At 42.1% G+C, this 25,599-nt stretch overlaps 1 protein-coding gene across 2 annotated transcripts in view; it reads right to left on the bottom strand.

Moving 5' to 3' along the window:
* Positions 1-1,464: 1,464 nt before the first annotated feature.
* Positions 1,465-25,599, bottom strand: part of AZIN1 (antizyme inhibitor 1) — a 40,775-nt gene continuing 16,640 nt past the window's right edge. For both annotated transcript variants that reach the window (XM_040354815.1, XM_040354816.1), the window contains exons 2-12: positions 22,687-22,817; positions 19,001-19,193; positions 14,899-15,072; positions 13,070-13,242; positions 10,596-10,730; positions 9,247-9,328; positions 7,964-8,035; positions 7,715-7,874; positions 4,457-4,569; positions 3,312-3,526; positions 1,465-2,110 (exon numbers count right to left, since the gene is read on the bottom strand). In XM_040354815.1, the coding sequence (XP_040210749.1) occupies positions 2,008-2,110; positions 3,312-3,526; positions 4,457-4,569; positions 7,715-7,874; positions 7,964-8,035; positions 9,247-9,328; positions 10,596-10,730; positions 13,070-13,242; positions 14,899-15,072; positions 19,001-19,102 (1,329 nt within the window). In that variant the 5' untranslated portion in view covers positions 19,103-19,193; positions 22,687-22,817 and the 3' untranslated portion in view covers positions 1,465-2,007. The remainder of the gene's footprint in view (positions 2,111-3,311; positions 3,527-4,456; positions 4,570-7,714; positions 7,875-7,963; positions 8,036-9,246; positions 9,329-10,595; positions 10,731-13,069; positions 13,243-14,898; positions 15,073-19,000; positions 19,194-22,686; positions 22,818-25,599) is intronic.

Here is a 25,599-nt window from a genome sequence, read left to right on the forward strand (position 1 = left end):
GAGGAAACAAGATCAGTAGCCATGTTCCATGGGGACAGCAGCAGTGGCTGGTTGAGCAAAGCAGAAATGGCTAAGCTTAGGCTTGGCAGGTTTGAAGCACAACATAGCTGGAAAATCTGCACATTAACTGCTTAAGGACCGCCGCACGCAAATTTATGTCAACAGAATGGCACGGAAAGGCAAATGGGCGTACAGGCATATTCCCTTTAATTTGCAGCCGTGTGGTCGCACTCACAACCCTGTCACATGCTCTGAAGAACGGGGAGATGTCAGTGTAAACACATTTCCCAGTTCATCCTAGTGACATGTCACTGATCGAATGCTCCCTCTCATCGGGAGTAGCAATCAGTGACGTGTCACTCGTAGCCACGCCCCCAACAGTTAAAATCACTCCGTAGGACACGCCTAACCATTTCAGCACCCCCTACAGGTTAACCCCTTCACTGACGTGTAGTTTTTACAGTAATCCGTGCATTTTTATAGCACAGATCGCTGCAAAAATGACAATGGTCCCAAAAGTGTTTGATGTGTCCGCCATAACGTTGCAGCCACGATAAAAATCGCTGATCGCCACCTTTACTAGTAAAAAAAAAAAAAAATAATGTCATAAAACTATCCCCTATTTTGTAAATGCTATAACTTTTGCTCAAACCGATAATTTTTTTTTTACCAGAAATATGTAGAATAGATTTCGGCCTAAACTGGGGAAAAATTTGTGTTTTTATATTTTTTTGGGGGATATTATTGCAAAAAGTAAAAAATATTGAATTTTTTCAAAATTTTCACTATTTTTGTTTATAGTGCAAAAAATAAAACTGCAGATGTGATCAAATACCACAAAAAGAAAGCTCTATTTGTGGTTAAAAAAAAAATAGGATGTAAATTTTGTTTGGGAGCCACATCGCACGGCCGCGCAATTGACAGTTAAAGCGGCACAATGACGAAATGCAAAAAGTGGCCTGGTCTTTGGCCAGCCCAATGGTAGGGTGGTTAACAAAACCAACTTAATGGGCAAAGGTAAAGCTGTGAGTTAAATTTGAGTTCTCTTGCTACTTGTAGTTTGGCTTTGATAGAATTGACTAACAGCTGGGCTGTGTAAAAGGAACAGAAGCCATCTTAAAAAAAAAATCACAGGTCGATCTTTTGGCTGCGAGTGTAGATCGTCATGCAATCTTTATAGATGTCTATTGTAAACAGATCACCAAATTACTTTGACACAAATTACATGATTAATACTCTGTACATCACTCATTTGTGTACTCCTGCATGGATTAGGAAAATCTATAGGAAGAGTCTTTACTGAGGAATATTTCTTCCTCTCCAATACTAAACCCAGACAATATCTAGTTCAGTCTGACATTGTCCTGCAAATAATTTCTTCAACCCCTCCACTAAAAAGCACACACACTCCATCCAGCTTCAACAGCCCCCCATCTGAAATGGATGTAGAAATAAAGCCATAGGTTCTACACAAAAGTTTATTGCAATCATGTTACGATCAGTCTGGAGGACAAATAAAGAAAAATAAAAATATGATGCAATTTAACATTTATTAAACTACTGGTCGAAGCACAAATTTACACAATCTACACACACTAGACATATCTAAGTTACACACTGCTCTTTCAAAGACATGTTATACTGGAGGAGACAATAAATTTACAAGACTAACAGGAATCCTTAGTATAAAAACTGTGTACTTATGTAAACTCTTACAAGGAACCCAGGTAATGGCTTCCATCTCAACTAAGTCATCCATTTTGTTGCATATTGGACTTAAACTGCAGGGGATGGAGAAAGCTGGCACACAGAAAATGCAGACATATCTAATTCTCGCCCCAGTGATTTTACTTCTAGCTGCTTTTGCCTGGTCCCGTTTTCTTTTTTCTACAAGCTGAACTTCAAGTTTTGAAATGAGGTGAACACCGGTTCTTCCAGTCTGGAATGTTGACCAGGCAAGCTGAAGACTTGTACCTGTAGAGATTTTATTTGAGCGCAGTCTTATGACTAAGCTGCTGTGGAGAAACTGTCATCACCAAACTGAAAACAAGGCACACAGAGGCTTCTCATCAACGTGTCTGAAGTGAGCCCAGCATCTTGAATCTCATACCTGGGGGAGACAAAGAAGGGGGGAAAAAACTATTACAACCAATTCTGATTGTTACTGAGATTTGCGAATATGGATGTGCAGCTATAATCAGACCAAGATGGTCAAAAGAAAAGCTGCAAAGGCAGGGTGACAAGATTGTTACCCTCAAACTGGTTTTGATTTCCAAGTCTATGGAAATGCAAAACCTATTCAAAGGTCAAATTAATCTTTCTGAAATGATCTGTGTCATGGGGCTTGCAAACGCATGGTAAAATTAGAATTTGGTCTGAAGTAAACGCCTACTTGGAACCACCACTGATCTGTGTGCTTATTTTTTAAATCCAGTCTGGTCACGTGATGCAGCAGCTCCATTTTCCCTGTGTCAGCAGCTGCTGCAGGGGAGAAGATGGGGCATTGACAATGGATGAGTCGTGAGAGCATATGAATGACGTCAGCAGCTAGTGGATCACGTGACCGGACTGTAGATTTGTACACAGATCTTTTTTTCGCACGTTTTTATAAGGTTAGGTGGGGGAGGAAGCTTTTTAGAACTTTAAATAGCCTTTACCAACACAAAGGCATTTTTAGGATATTTTGTGATACTGTCTAAAAAAATAATTAAAAAACAAACACTTATTCATTTTCAAAAACTTAATTCGTGAACCGACTCTGGTCACGAACCGAATTGGTTGTAAACCAAGGCAAATTTTCTATAGCTCCTCTTTAATCTTTGTTTGAAACCATCCTAAACCCCAATTTAAATGGACTAATCACGGAGGGGCAGAAAACAGCACTGTGCATCCAGGAAAACATCATCTGAGCACACGATGTTGTAGAATTCATATGCACTGCTTTTCCATGATTCCCTCATGGTAGTCGGGGGGGCAGAAACCTTTATCCGAGTGGACTGGTTCACCCAAGACTCATCTTGCATCGCACTTCCCAATACCGAAGCAGCGTTCGCAAACTGAAGCAAATGTTTGTGAACTCTTCTGTTCGTGAACCAAGGTATCGCTGTATATATTTTATTCTTAGTCCTGTTCAAAGTGATACCAAAACTGATTCTGGTACAAAGCATTACAAAGTTATTTACAAATGAAGATATTTTTACATTTTGCGTTTAAAATTTAACTACTTTAAAATACCAATGGTTAATAAAAGGAAAACGTTGAATAGAAAAGAAAAAGGGAAAATAGTTGGAGAGAATAAAAAGGTTTATTACCAGTCACTGAATGACATGAAGTTATACAGGGACGGCCGTTCAAAATCTGTAAATGCAGACTGTTCGCTCACAGTACCGGAGCCCATGTTATCAAACACGAGCCAGTCTCCGACATTCAGTTCTGGCAGAAGACAGTGGTCCACAATTATATCCAACTCGTCATAAGATGGACCCAGGAGGGTGCTAGCAAAAAGCGGCTCATCTTCATTGTATTTCTGGAAAACAAAAAAGTAATTAAAGTCACTTTTACACAACAGGATGATGCTACTAAAAACCGAGGGAGGACAGACCAGGAGGCTTCACAGGCATTACAATGCAAGCATTTAAGAATCAAGAACAGTTTTAAAACTGATTTTTTTTAAATCAGCACCAAGGATGGTACTTGGACGAGTGTCCTGTGTGCTGGTGGCCGCTCTCTTTGAAAGCTTCCATCCATTTCCCCCAGGATAGCCTTGCAGATGTAATCTTGTTCTTTGGGGGTGTTGTGGCGCCAAAATTGCAGGCTGTACCATTTCCCCAATGAAAAGCACTAAGAAGAGGCAAACCTTTTATTTGTCTGTGTGCAGAGGTGAATGGATTCTGCTCTGACTGCCCAATCACAAGATAGGGGCTGGGATATTACATTGCTTCACTTAAAATACATATAGCTTAGAAAAGGAAGGCTGCCATTTTGGATGACTCCTCCTGAAAAAGCTAGTTGCTTACTTTAACATGATGATTTTGTGGCTTCAATGCTTTTTGAATCATTGACCTGGAGGAGATGAGGAAATCGGACTTTTCAAGCTACATTCTTTTGTTTCATGTCTGACTTGGAAGTACCGAAGCCAGAAACAACCAGGCAACCAGCATTTTCAGAAAGCAAGCTTGGTAGCCCCATACTTCTAGCAGGTGTGCTTTAATCTGCAGTAAAAAAGTAATTGTTCTCGTCAACAGGTATACTGTATGTGTGCATTTTCATCTGGGTTTTGCAGGCTGCTTGGCGCTCAGATTTACACTTGCACCCAATACCTTATTTACAAATTCCATACTGGAGCAAAAATGTGATGTATAGGCTTGAAACCTTGTAAAGGCTTGCTGCAAGATATTTTCAGATTCTTATTTACAAACCAAAGCCTTAGTGAGTCAGGCCCGACACTGCTGCTTACCTTGTGCACCACCGGGGCAGTATTGAGGCTCTCTGATAATTTACGTGAAAAAGAACCATAAACTCCATCATTCAAGCAATAAATAAAAGCTGGCTTGGTACAGGTGTACTTTCCTGAAAGAAAATAAAAAAAATTTAATTTCTTAATAGTCTTCAGAGAATTAAGCATTTTAGGCTCAGTTCACACATGATGCGAGAGAACCTGCGCAAATCCAGTGCGGGTTCCCGCATTGCATGTCACCCGCCAGCAGTTCACACTGCCTATGCGAACCCCTGCAGGTTAATGACACCGGCAGATCAGTTCGCATATTGCAGTGCGTACTGTCAAATAGTGCAAAATCGGATCACATATGCAATCCGATTCCAGTGGAGACCAGAAAAAAGGTACTGCAACATTTTGGTGCGAATGTGATTTCAGGCAGTTTGCATGGCTGAAATTCGGATCGCACAGGCATCACATGTGATCTGCAGTGCGAATCACACAAGATGCCCGTTATTGCACTAGTGTGAACCTAGCCTTAAATGTATTGAAGCAGGCTTTTTAACGACTTGCATCTCATCACCCTTCCCACCAAACCTCACCAACCCCTAGATGTCCGTAATAACAGAATTGGTAAAACACAAGCACACCTATTGCTGCAGAAGGAAAGCTTGCTGAACAAGAGTGCTATTTTCCTTCCCAGACCTCCATATCTTGAAACCAGAGCAATGGGCAACCCCAGCTGAGAAAATACCTGCTATAGTAGTGTGTTTCTAGCACTTAAGGAGAATCCTGGGAACACCACTGGAGATGTCCTCAACTTTGTATGGGCATGGCAGCCCCCAAGGCTTAATGGATTGCCATTTCACTGCAAGTGGATAGACCGGAAACGGGAAACCATTACCACCTGTGGACTACAGCACACACACACGCCAAGTTAAAGAGGATTATCCAGTGTTCACTCCAGGAGTTATTCATGTGGCATGCAGCAGCCATCTAGGAAGTATAAGACCGTGATCCTGCACAGAGTAGAATTATTTTCAGGAGTGGGTAATCCTGGAGTTATGCTTTAGGGAACAGGTTTCTAACTTTCATATGAAATGCTGTGTGAAGTTAGAGAAACGGTTTTGTATCTTCATAGGCGCTGCTGGGAAATCCATGCACAGATGCTTTTACCTGCGTGTTCATTACAGCCACTTGATACTAGGGGCATTCTGCTGAGAAGCTTGTCAAAAGACAGGGATTTTGCAACATGGCTAACAATCTCAACTATTTACAATTAAAGCTGAACTTCAGCTTTTGTTAGACTTTACATAGTTCAAGCTGGCCCAAACAAACAATGTCCCTCACTAACATGTGAGGCCAGGGCAGGACTTAGGGTGGTGGGGGCCCCTGGGCTTGAGTGTTGAAGGGGCCCCCTGGAGCCGAGAATTGGGGGGGATCGAAGTTGTTGAGCGGGGGGGGGGGGGCGAATTGAAGTTGTTGAGCGGGGGGGAGCGCATTAAAGTTGTTGAGCGGGGGGGGGGGATTTTGCAGTTGTTGAGGGGGGGAGTGCCTCTCACCTGTGCCAACAGCCGGGGCCACAGACTGTCATTAGCCCGGCTGTCGGCTTTCTTCCCTTCAGCAGCCACAGTCCTCCACACACCACTCCGGTTCCTCCTGCTTCCGTGCTGCCTCCTCTTGCAGTCGGGGAAAATTAACCCTTTTGCGGGACTGCGGGAAGAAGCTGTCTGTGCGGGAAAGTCCCACAGAATCCGTGCGTGTTGGGAGGTATGCGCAGGGCCGCCATCAGGAATTTTGGGGCCCCTTGCACAGCTTAAGGCATGGGCCCCCTGAAGCAGAGAACCTAGGGGGGGTGGGGGTGCTGCCGCCTGAAATTGAGAAGCGTGGGGGCTGCCGCAAATTGAGAAGCGGGGGGGCCTTTACAAAAAAAAGAAGAAATAAAGAAGAAAACAAATATATATAAATATATGTAGCCATCCGGGGCCCTGGGGACCTCTGGGCCTTTTAATAAAAAGAAAAAATAAACCTCTGGGCCCTTTAATAATAAAAAAAAAACATTTATAAAAAATACATAAAAAGGGAGGTTGCCAAACCCGGGGGCCCTGGGGACCTCTGGGCCCCTGGGAACCTCTGGGCCTTTTAATAAAAAAATAAACAAAAATAAAAAAATAAACATTTATAAAAAAAATAAAAAAGGGGGGGGGGTTGCCACATCCCCATGTGGCAACCCCCCCTCTGAGCCCTTTAATAAAAAAAATATATATATATATAAAAAAAAATGTAATTTTTTTATAAAAAAGGTGGGTTGCCATCCGGGGGCCCTGGAGACCCCTGGGCCCTTTAATAATATATATATATATATATATATATATATATATATATATATATATATATATATATATAAAAACATTTTTTTACAAAAAATAAATAAAAAAAAAGGGGGGTTGCCGTCCGGGGCCCTGGGGACCTCCGGACCCCTAAAAAAAAAAAAAAAAAAAAAAAAAAAAAAAAAAATTTTTTTTTTTTAAGGGGGCCCCCTATTGGGTGGGGCCCCTGGGCTTGAGCCCAGTCAAGGCCAATGGTAAGACCGGCCCTGTGTGAGGCCACTGAATGTGCAGTATAAACTGTACATAGCCGAGGTACACAGCATACCACACTGTCCCGGGTTTGAGCCGAGGCCTACCTGTCTTGTACCCAGAACACAATACAGGCACTCAGCCATTCATAGAATGCTTCTTCTGATTGGCCGAGTCAGAGGCGGGCTAATGTCACAACCTCAGACTCAGAGGAAGCTTTGTATACGTTGCTAGGATTTTAAACAAACTGTTGTAGGTGGCTACCTTTCTTTATTCTGAAAGAAGCAGTTTTGTCTGTGTCCATGTGAATGTCAATGGGTGAGTGACTTTATACTCAATCAGCTGCTGCACTTCTTATATGTTCAGGTAAATCTCCATCTCTATGGTTGCCTACTCCTGTTCTAGCCATGCAGTGACATTTTGGGCCCTTCCTCTAAAGCACTGCTGCTGGTCTGAGTGGCGCTCACATTTGTGTGCCACCCAGTACAGGAGTACTGTGAGCCCAGGCGGCACACACCCAGGGGGTATGTCCAACAAGCTGGGCTTAAAGGAACACAGATGTACTACTGGGGGAAAGGGAATCCAAAAGATTAAAATACTGAAGTTCCACCCAACTACTTTTGTGCAATACATAAGCACTTTCATTGCAGTGAAACGGTCTTGGTTAATGTAGCAGATGGCCACAGGTGAGATCACTTACCTCCAGAAAGATGCTGCTCATGCTCTACTTTCTTTGCAATGATGTTTACAGCCAGGGTAAATGCAGAGGACACATAATAGTTTCCAGGCTCTGCAATAACTCCGATCCCAGATTCCTCAGGAAAGTATGCACTCAGCAGAGGACTGACAGCATGATAAAGCTGCAAGACAAGATGTTTCCAGACACTTAGCTAATGCTAGAATACACCCAAACCTCAACATACGAAAGCTCAACTTCTACACAACTCACCTCTTCCAACTGAAACTCATTCCCTGAAAAGCCTCCAATGTTCAGTAAATTCATTTTAAAGCCAAATTCAGCCTATAAAACAAATGTTAGCCTTTAATTTTCACTTCCATTTATAAAGTTTACACTTTTAGGCTCTATAACTTCCACATTATCAAATGCCCAAGACGCAGTGTAGAAAACAGGATCCCATGTTGGCATAAGATGTACTCTACTACACAGACGTGGTTGGTGTAAAAGAGAACCTGTCAATTCCCAGTAACCTACAAAAACAGTACAGTGGTTCCTGAATGCAGATCTCTTAATGACCCAACACTGCCCAGGAGTGGGCAGAATTCCAGGTTAACTGTATATATTTAGGGTGATGCATGCATCTACCCCAAAATGCTTCAAATGCTGTTAAAGCAGTCAAGTCCACGGCCAATGACAACCACATCAGCACAAGGCTGATTCTTGCTTAAAGTGGCTGTAAACCTCAGACATATGAGCAAAGCAAATACCTCTATATTGTTTGCTTGTCTCAATCTAGAGCACAAAGTGTCATTTCTGCTCGCTGCCTTGTTCCTCTGCTATATGCAATAGTTACTTCTGACAAGTTTTTCTGACACCAAGAGAAAAATGGTGACAGTGGAGGGAGCTCCAGCTGATTGACGGCCTAAACTCTGTCCCTGTGTGAAGGGGGGTGTCCCTTCCCGCCAATCAGCTCTCAGAGCCACTCCTCACTGATGCAAATTCAGCTCTTCGCCCCCTGCTTTTCAGAGCTGAGGGTTCCTGTGTAAATTCTGCACTTTGAATGGATGCAAGGCAAAGATGGCTGCAGATAAACAGGCACAATTGATGTAGGAGGATTTGTTTCATCTATAAAACCAGAGGCCAGTCACATTCACCAGGTATATGGAAGGGCTTATCACTAGTTTTAATAGTGCTGGCCTCCAATGTACAGCTCCCCTGAAAAAACCTGAAGCGGGATCTTGCACTGGATATGCAAATCCAGACTGCCAGGCTCTGGGGTAGTCATATATGGCACAAAAATGGGGTGATTTCCTGCCAACTCTGCCAAAATTTGAGCCCCGTCAGCAGCACCCGACTAAAATGAACAGCCAAAGGACTGCATCCTTTCAGATGCAGCCACTATTTGGGTATTCAGGTAGTTGTGGCTGTCTAAGAGTATGGCAATTTCTCCACGCATGCTTCGTGGGGATGGATAATATATTGATGGGGCTGAAAGAGAAATCCAACCATTTATGGCTTTTAAACTTTCCCTGAATCCCAAGAAAATCACTTACTGCCATATCAAAGACACAGCGAGCATCAGATAAAGCATGAGTGTATGCTTGGGGGTCTCTGGTGGAGCTTGAAATATGGAACCTGTGGGTGATAATATTTCTATTTAGAGAAAGTATTAATTTACATTATGCAATAAAATTGCAGCAAGCCAATATCAGTATGACATTAACCACAATGCATGGGACTTCATGGGCACCTTTCAATTAAATGTTATCACTACGTACAAAATTACCTTTGATTATCGATTCTTTAAATTCAAGTCTCCAACTAATATTTTTTATTTCTTTGCTGTGTATTTAGTCTCCGGTTAAAGTGGCTGCAAATGTTCAGTCTTTTTTACCTTCATGCATTCTATGCATGAAGTTAAAAAACCTTCAGTGTTCAGCAGTCCCTCTAATACTTACATAAGCCCCATCGTGATCCAGCGAAGTGCATGAGAGCCGAGGCTCACTGTGGACTCTCCCTTCTCATTGGCAGAGACAGCCGCAGAAACCATTGGCTCCCGCTGCGGTCAATCACAGCCATTGAGATAGGAGGAGGGGAAGAGCAGCAGCTCTGTGTGTGAATAGACATGCAAAGCAGCGGCTCAGGAGTGAGCCTGCTTGGGTGCCCCCTCAGCAAGCTCCTTGCTGTTGGGGGCATTCAGGAGGAAGGAGGGGTCAGTACCACTGGTGGTGGTGGGGGGGGGGGACGGGGGGACACACACCTAAGAGGAGGATCTGGGCTGCTCTATGCAAAACCACTGCACAGAGTAGGTACAACTTTTTTTTAAATGCCTTCAATATCACTTTAAGCACCTTTACATAAGTTGTAGTGCCATGTCTAGTAACTAGACACAATGTCAGTCACTAATTGCCCAGCTAACCAAGCTTGGAAAGCAGAGCAATTTACATACCACCTAGGAGGTAAAGATATAAAATATGTTGGGTGGAAAAAATGTAATATTCCACTTCCTCATGCAGTGCCTAGGCAAATTCAGAATATCTCAAATCCTGCGAGAAGTTAATTCCTGCATCATGCTGAAGTGTCTTCTAAGATTGGAAATATTCAAAATTCCGAGGGATCTTGCTGGAAGAAGTGTGACATCACCGCCAGCATTCCTAAAGTTGGGAGCAAGCAGAGTATATTTTCCTTTTTATGGGGAGGGGCCTGACGCACTAAGGGAACATTGCATGTTTCAGTGGACATTGAAAGGGCAACACAAGGTGCTCAACATGAAGCAGAAGATTTCATTTAAAGTACAAATGAACCAGCAACAAGTTAAGATTTAAAGTTTGTTTAAAACATACTCCACAGTTGACAGCATAATGGGAAAGATTTAAATAGTCACATGAGATGCTCTACTTACTTCACACCAATGACTTGCACACCGCACTCCTTAGCACATTCCAGGAGGTGTCTGCAGTTCTTCAGTGTGCTGCCAAACACCATGTTCATTTCTCCCTCATCCATGCTGCCTTCTGTTGCAATATGAAGCAATAGCCTAAGAGAAGGGGAAGATGATTGGGGCACAGGTTGGTTTACATCAGCACAGGTTGTTTTGTAGAAGTATGTTGCCACAGCTTGAGTGCCATCCTTGGAAGAGTCAAGAACTTAGTGAGAAACATTCCTGTATAGAAAGAAAACTAGCAATTAGGTCCCAAAACTGGGAGCTGCGAGTGGGACATAGCGGAATTACAGCGAGCCATAATTAGTTCTAGAATTTAACCACAGGTGGTTGCTGTAAATAAAATGTCACCAATAAAGTTAGTCCCACTTTCTTCTAAAAATTCTGAAAAAAAAATCTCCAGCATGCTCGCGCTATTGGAATAGAAGGCAAAAAAGCTAAAATTGAGAGAAAAAACATTGCTTGACCCACTAAAGACTCTAAACCCTCCCAAGGATGGAAAAACTTTTTAAAGACAGCTTAATGCAGAGTTCCACCCTAAAGTGGAACTTCCAGTCATCGCATTTCTCCACCCCCTGGTGCCACAATTGCCACCTTTTCGGGGGAGGGGGGACAGGATACCAGTCCTTGCCTACTTCCGGGAGTCCAGAACGCTGCCTGTGACATCACCCCGGGGCTCCCTCCTCCTCCCCCGGACCAATAGGAGAGCGGAGCAGGGCCTCGCAAATGCGCAGTAGGGTTCCCAGCATTAAGTCGAAAGGCTATACTGCTGGGTTCCCTTACCCGCAATGGCGGCGGCAGCACCCGACAGCTGATGGAAACATCAGCTGCGGCGCCGACATCACTGGATTACAGGACAGGTAAGTGTCCCATTATTAAAAGCCAGCAGCTGCAGTATGTGTAGATGCTGGCTTTTAATATTTTTATTTTTTGCCGGAACACCGCTATAAAGTAGGTCCCCAGCCAAAAGAGGAAGCTCAGTTTGTTCACCCCCCCCCCCCCCCCCCATAGTGCTACATTTGGCACCCGCTCCCACTTGCAAGTAAGATCGTCATCAGCTGTCTACGACATTTCCAGCCCCTCCTCTCCCTCCCGCGCCTTCTGGGACACATTGATCCAAGTATTCTGAAAGCGCAGCACGACTAGCGCATTTGCAGAAGGAAACGGCCTGAGGACTTGAATTCCGGCTTCCTCCTTTACTAAAAATGCTGGCGCTTCACCCAAAGCTGATTGACAAATCAGCTTGGGGTGCCGACATTGCCGGATCCCTGGACAGACTGGTGTTTTTATATCAAAGTCAGCAGCTACAGTATTTGTACCCTGTCCCCACTTCAATTGGACCTCGACATATCGAGGTACGTCAGAAGTCTATCCCACGCAGTACATTTCTCAGCACACACCTCCGCCATGCAGTGATGTAAACTAGTTATTTTGCCTCATGGGGTAGGGCAGTGCTGGAATAACCAACTGCACCTGGTGTGAATGGAGCCTGACTGCACAACCTGATCCGAAAACCTAAATTTAAACTTGGACAGGGACCCATCCCAGCCGGTTGACTGGATAACAGGAAAAGCTTCAACATTCTGTAAGCAGGTGATGACGACTTGACTGTATAGTCAAAGTTTAGGGTAAGATAATATGAAAGCATAAATGAATACAATTCCTACAATGACAATAAAAGAAACTTTAAAAGGCAAAATTTGCTGATGAAAAACACAGCCACTTATTCCCCTTTTACTGGTCCACTTGATTGATGTAAGCAAGCAGCTCTGAGCTAACCCTTGGTGCTCTGGAAATCAATTGTCATGTAAGAAAACTTAAATTGGCCCCCACCATTTAGTTTCCTCTTAAAGGAAAAACAAGCAGCCAAGTTTATAAGGTGGGCTAGCAACAAAGGCAATCTACATGGGAGAGGCAAGTACAGCTCTTATAGGGCCTTACCAAATGCTTACTGAGGGATCGTGGAAAAGCACCTGGACATTGGAAACAAAACCATATAGGTTTCTATTCACTTCTTTGCCTTTGTGCCCAGGGGTCAACTGTAAAAACAATATACAAAGCTTTTGGCATGGTGGCTTTAGTCAATGTAGTGGCACACATTTCAGTCATAGCTGTCAGTGTTTTTTTTTCCAATGAGTGCATAGGGGACATTCTCGTCAAACTACATAGAGCCATTCTGTTGATTGAATAGGGGAAACGGGTGCAACCAGAAATAGAATATACTCTAGCACATCATGCATTGTTTAATCTCCAGATGACTTCACACTATCCTTACATGAATGCCGGAAAAGGAAACAGATGTGTAATGAGTGACACAGCAAACCTACTGAACCAAGCCATGTTTGTGTACTGAATTACACCCTAGACAACTTGTATCCCCACAACCCACACGTCACAAAATGATCAGATGGACATTTCATGAGTAGTACACTTACTTGGCATTAGGATGATTCCGTGCAATTTTCTTCATTTCCGATTCATTATCACATGTCATAATGTTAACTCCCAGTTTGGCTGCATGCTTGATCTGTGAAACCTGCTTGCATGGACTAGTATAAATTACATTCTCCATAGAGATGCCCAAGTCATACACTGTCGTCATTTCATTCTGCAAAGGAAATCAGTTTTTAACCTTATGCAATCAACAAATTACCATCAATTATAGAGATACTATAGTCCAAGTTAAAAACATGTTATACTTGCCTACTTTGCAATGGTTCTGCACAGCCCAGATCCTCAGGTCCCTTGTATGTGCTCCTGGCCCCACCCTCCTGTTAAGTGCCCCCACAGCTAGAGTCTTGCTATGGGGGCACCCAAGTGGAGCCGCAGCTCCCTGTGTCTATTCAGACACAGAGTCGTGGCCAGAGGCATATCTAGTGAAAATGGCGCCTATGGCAAGCACTGAAACTGCGCCCCTGCCAAAACATTTGAAACCCATCTTTCAGATAACCAGGGACATGACGGGGACAGAGGAACACTGGGGACCACTTGCGGCTGATACTGAAAGTTTTTAGGGGGCGTAATCACACATGATGACTTAAATGTTTTACGCCATGTGCGATTGTGTGTGTGTGCCAGGCATCAAATATAGTGCTCAATATAGAATTATAAATATGCATAGCCATAGATATCATTAAAAAAATGTAATAAAGTGATTTGTGCAACAGCTGTTCACAAATCACTTTATTACAGTTTATTTATGATATGGCTATGCATATTTATTTAATCCACTATATATATATATATATATATATATATATATATATATATATATATATATATATATATACAAAATATATATATATATATATATACATATACATATACATATACACATACATACATACGAGGATCAAGTAGTATCTGGCTGCTATCCTTAGTGCTAGGGCCAGAGTTCCCCATCGGGCGACATACACATTCCTTCTCTCCTGCCCTCACGTTCCATTCCCTGCTCTGGGGATAAGATGGGTAGGTGGAGCATTAGGCTCTGCCTCCACCACTGTTACACTACCGTACGTGGATCCAGTCTGGCCAATCATCGGCCGTCATGGGGGCACCTGTCACTCCCCTCCCCAGGCAGGAGAAATATTAGCAATTGCTATGCCGGCGCCGCGCTCCAGCAGGGCGTCTGCGGCGTCGAGAGATTAGAGGCGGCCCTTAGGACGGGTGTTTTTTTTTTCATGTGGGGGGGTGGTGTTGCCGCCCCCTCCATGGCACTTGCCATGGCTGCCATACCCATAGCTCTAACGGACCACTTAATTCTATGCAATTTCAGAAAACCTGGAAGCACCATATGAAAGTAATATACCAAGGCTGGAGAAGCCAGAACCTGGGGCAGATGTGTATGGCAACCAGCTTCTATTTTCAAAGCCTAAAGTGACACTAAATCCTTATTTTCTAAAAAAAAAAAAAAAACACAACATACACATCCCCAACTTTATGGCCCTGCACCAATTTGCGGTTTTTGTTTTTTTTCCATTGTTTTTTTTATAGGTTTTCCCCCAGGTTGTAGTCCCTTAAGCTGGCCACAGACTGTTCAAATCTTGGCAGGTTCAGCAGGAAATGGCCAAGATTCAAACCATGTATGGGCAGGCTGAATGTACTTAAGTTGATCAACATGGGTACAACCAGCCTGCCAGAATTGACATGAGATTATTGCTAGTGGCAGGAAATAAAGCAAAAATAAAATAAGTCACCGTTTATGGCCGGCTTTACAGTTCTTAAACACAGTCCTCTTGGTTGGACAAAGCCAGAATGTACTCACTTTGTTGGCACATACAAATCCCACGCCCAGGGCGGAGAGTATCTCTAGCACAGCTGGAGAGGAGTTGCACTTTAGTGTATAAAATGGTTTGATGTGTCCCATGGTATTTTGCCATTCGATGTGCTTTCTGACAATTTTCCCAAGGTCAGCAACAAAAAATGCATTCTTTCCCATCTGTTAAAGAGAAAAATATTGCATTACAAAAATGAGTGATAGTTCTTGGTACCAAAAGACAACACCAGGGTAAGCTACAAGCAGTACTCCATTTCTACCTAGATGTACCGTGTGATCTGAGGTCAGACAATCATTTACAACCAAGGAAGCTCCATGGTAACCACAATCACTGAAAACTGACCAGTAAGTGTTCTAAAACTCAGTCTGGACCTTAAGAATGACAAACATCTCCAATGGAGCTTAGTGGAAAGTATTTAAGGACCTACACCAAACGTGAATATTTGCTGCTGTATAGGGAACGAGTAATAAGATTGATTATGACTAAACAGCTTCTTGAAAGATCTTTCAATGGATTTCTTATAAGAAGCTACAGTGAAGCTACATCTTCTACCAAGGCTGCTTTTACTAAAGATCTTTGTTTCTTCTCCCTGTCCCTCTGTACAGAGCCCTGTGATTGTCAACACAGGGCTCTGGGCTGTGATTGTACACAGCCGATTACAATGTACAATCACAGCATGCGTCGGGAGTGGGGGGAACAGGCAGTGGCGTACCAGTCAGCCCATCTGCAGAACATTGCGGGCAGTCAGGAAGTAATTAAGGAGACGGTCAATATAGCAAACATACTGCTTATGACATCACTACTGGCAGGCAGCAAGGTTCTATGGGATATGTAGTTCTTAGAAATTGCAAGTAGAGGTGAACTGAATGAAAATTTTAGTTCCGAAACCGAAAATGCAGGATGCAATTTGCTGAAACAGACAGTTCTCTTAAAATTATATAAATATATTATATGTACAGTGGATATAAAAAGTCTACATACCCCTGTTAAAATGTCAATGGGAGTAATACTAAAAAGGGGTTGCATAAGTGCACCCAGCCTCTTAACTGGGGATGTAGCTGTGTTCAGAATGAAGCAATCACATTCAAACTCATGTTAAATAGGAGTCAGTATACACCTGCCATTATTTAACGTGCCTCTGATTAACCCCAAATAAAGTTCAGCTGTTCTAGTAGGTCTTTCCTGACATTTTCTAAGTCACATCCTACAGCAAAAGCCATGGTCCGCAGAGAGCTTCCAAAGCAGAGGAATCTCATTGTTAAAAAATAGTCAGAAGGGCCCATGGAAGACAGTGAAGACAGTCATTATCAAGTGGAGAAAATATGCCAGTGTGACATTACCAAGAACTGCGACAACAATCTCCCGTATTCTTCATATGTCTAGGCTATGGGGTAGAGTAGCAAGACGGAAGCCTTTTCTTATGAAAAAAAAAAAAAACATCCATGCCTGACTAAATTTTGCAAAAAACACATCTGAAGTCTCCCAAAAGCATGCGTGAAAAGGTTTTATGGTCGGATGAAACCAAGGTTGAACTTTTCAGCCATAGTTCCAAGATATGTTTGGTGCAAATAACAGTGCACATCACCAAAAGATCATACCCACGGTGAAGCATGGTGGTGGCAGCATCATGCTTTGGAGCTGTTTTCTTTTAACTGGAACAGGGGCCTTAGTCAAGGTAGAGGGAATAATTAACAGTTCCAAATACCAGTCAATATTGGCACAAAACCTTCAGGCTTCTGCTAGAAAGCTGAACATGAAGGGGAACTTCATCTTTCAGCATGAGAACGACCTGAAGCATACATCCTAAATCAAAGGAATGGCTTCACCAGAAGAAGTTTTGGAATGGCCCAGACGCCAATCACATTGGAAATCTGTGGGGTGATCTGAAGAGGGCTGTGCACAGGAGATGCCCTCACAGAGATTTGGAGTTTTTTTTGCAAAAAAGAGTGGGCAAATATTGCCAAGTCAAGATGTGCCATGCTGCTAGACTCATACCCAAAAACAGAGTGCTGTAATAAAAGCAGGAGGTGCTTCAAGAAAGTATTAGTTTAAGGATGTGCACACTTATGCAACCATATTTTATACATCCCTCCACCTAAAAAAAAATCAGTTTGTTGTTCAATTCAGTTGTACATTTATAGGTGGAAAAAGTTTTAAAATTAGTGTGTAAAAATTATATTTTTATCATGCATTTAAATAAATATGAATTTATAGTCTGCCATTATTAGCGCAAGACAAATGCTGCCCTTTAAATTCTATGTATGTCTTTATGCCATTGTGGTGTTAAAAATCTTGCTTGTTGCAATTTTTGTCAGTTGGAAAAAAAAAAAAAAAAACTTCAAAAAATGCACCTTCAGGTTGAAATGCATTGATATTATCTATGAAAAATACACCACAAGTGTGGCAAAACCACATCACAATTCACTAAAATCATGTGCGTTTTCAGTGCCACTATCGGCCAACTGTCGATGACACCTTTTTCAGCTTCTGAAATTTGGTGCATCTCGAACTGCAGGTAAACTAGGGCCGAAACAACTACAGGCATACCCCGCTTTAAGTACACTCACTTTACATACACTCGCGAGTAAGGACATACCCGCGAGTGTATGTTAAGTGCCTTACAAGTACTGTACAGACATTTTGAAGCCACAGTAGAAGGAGCTGAAACTCCGGGATCATACCCCACCCTGTTGCAGTGTGCCCCAGTACAGCCCCTGGGACCTCAACTACAGCTCTTGACACCCCCACTACAGCCCCTGACCCCCTAGAAGTGGAAAAAGGTGTTGTTTCACTTTAAGTACATTTTCGTTTTACATACATGCTCTGGTCCCATTGTGTACTTAAAAGTGGGGTATGCCTGTAATTGATTAATCGACAACTAATAGATTATGAAATTAATCGATTACAATTTTCATAATCGATTAATCGGCCAGTAACATAATGGGGTTAACAAAACTAAAATTAGCCCTTTATTAGTACAAAAAAAGCAAATCGCTACTTTAAATATTACTTGCACTGTCCCACAGTAAAAAAATTAACCCCTTACAGTAGTGATTATTTGCTCTTTTTGTACTTATTTTTGTTTTTTTAACCCCATTATGTTACTAAACATCTCAGGCCGGGTCCACACCTCAGTTTTTTGCAGAAACACACTACAGTTCATTTACATGTTTTCCTATGGGACACGTTCACATCCATGATTTTTTTCAGCTGCTGCGTATTTGGAAAGGGCAAGGACTTTTTAACGCAAAACGGTGCCATTTTATTTTTATTTTTTTGGTTCAATATACTTCAATGGAGAAGCTGCAGAAAAGCATGTAAAGTGTTTTTGCTGCAATTTGTGTTTTGTAATCTGCCCAACAAATTGGCCCAAAATTTTTTAAAAATGCCAATTTTTCTTTTTTTAAGGCTATTATACGATTAATTGAAACAATAAATCGGCCAACTAATCGATTATGAAAATAATCGTTAGTTGCAGCCCTAAGGTAAACCAAATAGAAAAAATATCTTGCAGAGCAGGCAGGGAATTGTGGAAGTTGTTGAAAGATGACCAGCACAGCTTGTATTATTCAATGCTGAGGCTAAAAAATATAAGTGTATGCCGTGACCATAGTACACTTATGGTGGGACAAAATTTTAAGTTTTGTAGGGTTGTCCCGATACCACTTTTTTAGGACCGAGTACAAGTACCGATACTTTTTTTCATGTAGTCGCCGATACCGAATACCAATACTTTTTTTAAATGTCATGTGACAGTTTTCAAACCACAATACAGACTAAGGATATTTTCTTTAGAATTATGAAGAACTCTAACTCAAGACATTATAAAAGAATAAAAATGAGTAAAAATGAATAAAAATGTTTTATTTGCTTGTCACGCAGTAGTAAAAAACTCAAAGAATTTTCATAGAACATGTTGATAAATACAAAAAAAGTATTCTATTTAGGTATCGGGAGCATTTGCGCGAGTACGAGTACTCCCGCAAATACTCGGTATCGGTCCCGATACCGATACTAGTATCGGTATCTGGACAACCCTATTAAAAAGTAAATAGCTCATCGTTGGGGGTCAGGAAAGGAGAGACTCACCTGAGTATGCTCATAAATGTAGTTACTAATGACATCTTTTGCAGTTGCTGTATCATCCAGAAGGCCAATGGAGTAATTTGCATCTTCGCTAAATCCTTTCATCTCAGCCGTATTCCGCAAAGCCGACAATCATAAACCAAGAAACGTCAAATAAAGGGTCTACAGGTCTTTTTAAGTCCTAATATGCAACAAACTAAAATAAAAAAAGAAAGAAATTATCGTAAATTATATACTTTCCTCAGTTATACAGATTTTTTTACAGCACCAATAGTTTTCGCAGCACTTTACAGACATTACTAGAGGAATCGGTTATATATATATGTAAATATTGCAAAAAATCGGTATATATATATATATATATATATATATATATATATATATATATGCAGATTATTTGCAATATTTACATTTTTGGTAAACTCAATTCAATGAATCCAAGCTCTGCAAGCTGAGATGACATGCACTGCATGATGACAGTAACCATGAGATAAAACAAAGTTCAGGAATATTCTATTATCTCATTGTTTTGCAAATCTATGTACACTACAAACTGTATGATTGAATCAGTTCTTATATCGCTGTTTTACTAACCTGACAGCTTATTCTAAATAGGAAACCTTTATTTTGTTTGCAAATATTAAAGATTTGAACTACCAGCAAGAATGAGTCCTTACATTTAAAGAGCACCTGTCATTTCAGATCCACCATGGCAGTGCCTGTTAGCGGGCATCTACTCAACTGCTGCCGCCACGTCCCTCACCTTGTTGCGTCACTGCCGTATGACCAGCCGCCCCATTAAACTGAATGCGACTGTCGGTGAGTCAACAGCGGGTCAGAGAAGGGGCCACTGCTGGACAGAGATGACAATTGCTCTTTAAAAATTATGATTTAAATAGAGTCGATTTAAAAATCACGCCTTTTACTAGTGATTTAAATCAAATCCACCCTGCTGTAGACAATTACTGCAACAATTCTACAGTCAGAACACCAACCTCAAAGAACAGCTTAAGGCAAATCTTGTCAAGGCATTAACGTTAACACAGCCAGTTCCCACATTTACATCCCCCAGCTGAATATTGCTCACCATACCTGCAGTGTCAGCCCTATGATTTGTACAGGGCCATCTATACAAGTCCATGTTCACTGCAGTCACAGGAGCAGTAAGAAAAGATTTTCACTTAAATGTTAAGGACTGGAGCAAGCCGTGACTGTCCTACTCAGGTACTGTGTTGTATGACCGCGCAATTGTCATTCAAAGTGCGTCAGCGCTGAAAGCTGAAAATTGGTCTGGGCAGGAAGGGGGTTTAAGTGCCCAGTAAGGAAGTGGTTAAGTAAGCAGCTGGAACTTGAGGAATGGAGTCGTTTTGGGCAAGAGGCTAGGGAGGATGGGTGAAGTCCACAATCAATGAGTCACTTATTAAACCAAAAATTACTTAAGGCAAACTGCAATGCCTCAATATTTGACACTGTATGACGTGCAGAGTATATATTTTCTTCATGGAAGTGATCCATTCCAGCTATTCTAATCTGGAAGCCACAAACAGGGGGTTGGATGAGGTAGGGTCACATCTGAACTCAGAATGGCTATAGTGAAAACTTTGCTTCCCCAAAGGCCTTTTTATCTACGGGGGTCACAAAATGTGAATCTGGCAAGTCTGAAGCAGTTTGATGTGTTGATTGTCACTGTTGTAGAATTGCATCCAAGGATCAAGCAGCACAGATGAGGTCTGACTTGTTTTGGGTCAGCTGAAACCAGAGGCAGCCAGAATTTTCAGGTGATCACAGAGGAGCTTCAGTATTTAGTTCAGGTTTCCTTTAAGTGAACACCTCCTTGTAGGAAAGCTGCTTTAGATGACTGCCCATCCAAGTTCAATATTTTACCAGCTTTCTAATGGTGCACTATGAATTTGGCAGGCAGTCTACTAGTGCCGCCTTGACACAATAAGCTATTTCTTGCATATCCCTTAATTGCTAGCCGACACAAAGAAAAGTTTCAGTTGCCTGATGCTATCAAGTCCAAAATGTCTGCACGTCTCCCCAACACAATGGGTGATCGGCACACCCAGGGTGTTCTATTTTAAACATGTCACAGCTTTCATTATTCTCAGTGGGTCCTGGAAAAGCATGCAGGACACATCAGCAATTAGGACAAGCACATGATTAACAATCAGACTATATTGTGACTAGGCTGTTTAAAAACTTGAACAATTAATGTCTAAAGAAAGCGCCATACGTGATCAAACTGGAAAATGACCTAGTGAACCAAAATAGCATGTTTACATTTCTGCTATAAATAGTGGACTTCATCCAAAAACTCCATATAATGGAGCTATATCTGGCATTCACCGAGGACAAATGTATAAACACCAGATTCTAGAAAGCGTATAAACTGTTTAGAATGACAAGCTACTCCGAGCTCCGGCACGGTGGCTGATGTCAGAAGCTTTACATGTGGCAGCAATTTATATCAATGCTATTCTTAAAAACTTTTTAAAGACGGTCAGTAATAGGTTTTCCTATATTCATAGCATGACAGGTTTACATCAAGATACATGGACATTCAAGGCCCCTTTCATAAGGGCAATCTGATGGTTCACATTTTCCTATGGACATGGCAGGTGTCCACCTAAAATCCGATCCCCAAAAAAACTGAATGGGATCTCACTCTGTCTAGGCAGGAGACAAGAACCCTGCCCACACTGCTGTCCAAGGCCTTGCTACATATCTGACCCTGACTGTAGCTTATGCCATAGAGAGCCACTTGGCTACATATGTTACCAAACAATTGCTACAAAGTCTTGGAGAATTTAGAAGGAATGTGCTACAAAAAAAAAAACACACAAACAGAACTAGTCATTACTGGACCTTCGACCCAAGAAACTTGCTTCTAAGGCTCTGTTCACATGTTTGTGTTACAAATCGCGATTCTAAATAGCGGCAAACTGCAAGACACCTGTGCGATTCCCGTCACTTCCAATTGCACCCCGATTGCTGCACGCTTTTGCCATAATTCGCTGGGTGAAAATCGCACAAACAGAATCGCGGAACGCCTGTCGCACAAAAGAAGTACAAGAGCTCTTTTTGGGCAACAGGCATTCCGCAATTCTGTTTGCACGATTTTCACCCCAACAAATCGTGGCGCGATCAGGGTGCCATTGGAAATTACGGGGACCGCACAGACGTCCCGTGATTTGCCGCCATTTCGAAAAGCAGCAGTTCCACCTGCGATTTGAAGCGCAAAGATGTGAATGAAGCCTAAAGCAAAATCGGCAAGACCATTACAGGGTTAGAGGTTTTATACATTGGCAAACAGAACAGAACTCATGTTCTCTACAAGTTTATTTCAATTTAGGGGGTTGTCCATATTTTAAAAATGGAGATGTCAATGCAAGTCGCACCTGAACTTGCAAAGTAGTGCAGAAACTAATTTCAAAATCAGTATGAGACTGTCGGATCTGACCACTTCCAAAGCAGACAATATGGTGCAACATGCAATGCAAATTTGAAACCGTCGCATTGCAACTAGTGTGACCGGGGGCCAACTCAGGAAGAGATCACACACCAAACCCACTCTAAATTTTAAGCTGTTCTCTATAAGGGGACTGTCTTAATAAGCCAAGTAATGTAAGAAAATCATTTCACTTTCAGGTGGCAGGAATACTTCTACAATGAAAATGGACACTTACATGGACAAGTTAGGAGATGGAACCTCCTAGCATCAGCTAGGATGCCAAGGTGGCTCTGCGTTGAAGTCGAACTGTTCTCTATAGAGCGCCTTTCCTAGCCCCGCTGGATAGTTGAATGCAGAAAATCCGCCCTAGAAAAAGAAAAAAAAAAAACATTTTAATAGCTGTAAAATGGTTAAACTACCACAGGAAAAGCCAACAACCCAACATTTAAGCTCTAAACTACATTAAAACACTGCTAAAACAGTTCAGTACACAAACTGTCCATTTCCAGGTACTACTATACAATGAAGTACAATATTCACTCCCGAAAAAGCTACATAAGCTTGCATTCAGGACAATCTCCTGCCATCCACTCAAATCTGTACATGTTTATGGGTGGGTAACTTACAAAAAAAAAAAAAAGTTTAAATAGTAGATAATCAAGGCAACAGGTATCCTTATAGAAAGAAATTATTAGAGTAAAAGATCCAGGCAGGGACACAGATGAAGCAGATGTAAGTGTGTTGATTCAATGTGCCAGCTATAGAATCATGAATGTGTTCGTAAATCACTATTCCTCAAGTGTTCCCCCCGCCTATCCTGTATAAAAGATCTGTATTACTTTTGGCGTCCAGTCACATGGCGTAGCAGCTCTAGCTCCTTGTGTAAGGGGGGTGCGCCACAATTTCCGGAGTCATGACACTACCCATGACCCAATTAAAATTAGGTAATTACATATTTTTATAGAGGCGTTGCAGGAAAAGTTTACCAGTTTTAGTGTATCCTCCACTTTATGTCAACTTACTTTCTATATAGCACTTCTCCCTCTCAGATTACTAGCTAGAAGTTGCTCTGTCAGACCTCCCTCACTGGCCATCTGCAGCATTGCGGCCAGGGAGAGAACGTTGTCCAATAAGTAGAGGGGCAGATCTCCAATGTGTAAAGTGGAGTTTTACTTTGGTGATTTACTACTGCCAAGAATTGCAAGTGTGACAATCTTATAGTGGAATATATTCTGCATTATGACCTCTAGAGGCAACGCCAGGGGGTAGTTGATCCAGGGAATATCCGATTGCCTCACAGGGGATGGAGAAGGGATTTTCTTGACTGAGGCACTCATGGACATCGCTGAAGAGAGATGGGGCTCAAGTATTAGGGGGGCTGGATGCTACACAGGTTTATCTTAATGTATAGAATGCATCAGGCTAAAAAACCTGACTTTACAACCACTTTAAGTTTGGACATTACTTAGAATAGTGGCATTAAACTAAACAAAGCATCTTTAGTGCTCTGGACCTACCAGCTACACTAAAGGCTTTTCAACAAATCCCTTTAAACTAGTCTGTGTGGTCCAATACAACAGAAGAGCTACTGTGGCTTAAATTGCTAAAAACAATGCTGGTTCTGATATGTGTCAGATAGGGCATTGCACTTTGCTGTGTATGGGGGCTGTGCAGCTGCAGACTGGTCGGGGTGCTCATGATGACCAGTGCCCACAGCCAAAGGGCCTACAATGGGCACATGACCATCAGGACTGGACCACAGAGCAATGGAAGGTGGTGGCCTGGCCTGATGCATCATATTCTTTTACATCATGTGGACGGCCAGGTATCTCCCTTATCTGAGGAAGAGGTGGCACCAGGATGCAGTTTGGGAAGAAGCCAAGCCGACAGAAGCAGGTATTGCTTTGGTCAATGTTCTACTGGGAAACCTTGGTCCTGCCATTCATGAGGGTTTATGGTGGCAAAAAGGGGACCCCCTACCCAATTCTAGGTGGGTGGAAATGTTATGGCTGATCAGTATACATTTTTATTTTTCCTTTTTAGTTAAAGGAGTTGTAAAGAAAACATTTTTTTCACCTTCATGCAATCTATGCATTAAGGTGAAAAAACATTTGATGATGCCGGCCCCCCCCAAGCCCCTGTTTTACTTACCTGACCCCTCGAAAGTCCCGCGCTTGGTCCAGAGATCCTCTACGCCGCTCAGCATGGCCGCTGATTGGCTAGAGCGGATGGATTGAGAGCAGCGCAGCCATTGGCTGGCGCTGCTGTCAATCACACCCAGTGACGCGGCACGCCGGGGCCGAGCGATACAGTGAGCGGCTATGGCCGCTCGCTGTATCACGGGAGTAAACCTGCAAGGACTCATCACCAAGCGAGCTCTCTCGCATTACTGTGATGAGTTCTTGCGGGGAGGACCAGAGACAGCCAGAAGACGTGGATCGGGGCCACTCTGTGCAAAACATACTGCACAGTGGAGGTAAGTATAACATGTTTGTTATTTTAAGGAAAAACATTTTCCTTTAGTAACCCTTTAACCACTTAAAGACCTCAGGTGTTTTTCAGATTTGGTGTTTGCAAGACTAAAACATTTTTTTCTGCTAGAAAATTACTTAAAACCCCCAAACATTATATATTTTTTTTTCTAACACCCTAGAGAATAAAATGGCGGTCATTGCAATACTTTTTGTCACACCGTATTTGCGCAGCAGTCTTACAAGCGCACTTTTTTTGGAAAAAATTCACTTTTTTGAATTAAAAAATAAGACAACAATAAATTTGGCCCAATTTTTTTATATATTGTGAAAGATAATGTTACGCCGAGTAAAATGATACCCAACATGTCACGCTTTAAAATTGCGCCCGCTCGTGGCATGGCGTCAAACTTTTACCCTTAAAAATCTAGATAGGCGACGTTTAAAAAATTCTATAAGTTGCATTTTTTGAGCTACAGAGTAGCTCTAGGGCTATAATTATTGCTCTCGCTCTAACGATCGCGGCGATACCTCACTTGTGTGATTTGAACACCGTTTTCATATGCGGGCACTACTCACGTATGCGTTCGCTTCTGCGCGCGAGCTCGTCAGGACGGGGCGCTTTAAAAAAAAATTTTTTTTGTTTTCTTATTTAATTTTATTGATTTTATTATTTT

This window comes from Rana temporaria, chromosome 5 (genome assembly GCF_905171775.1).
Source record: "Rana temporaria chromosome 5, aRanTem1.1, whole genome shotgun sequence".
Lineage (NCBI taxonomy): Eukaryota > Metazoa > Chordata > Amphibia > Anura > Ranidae > Rana > Rana temporaria.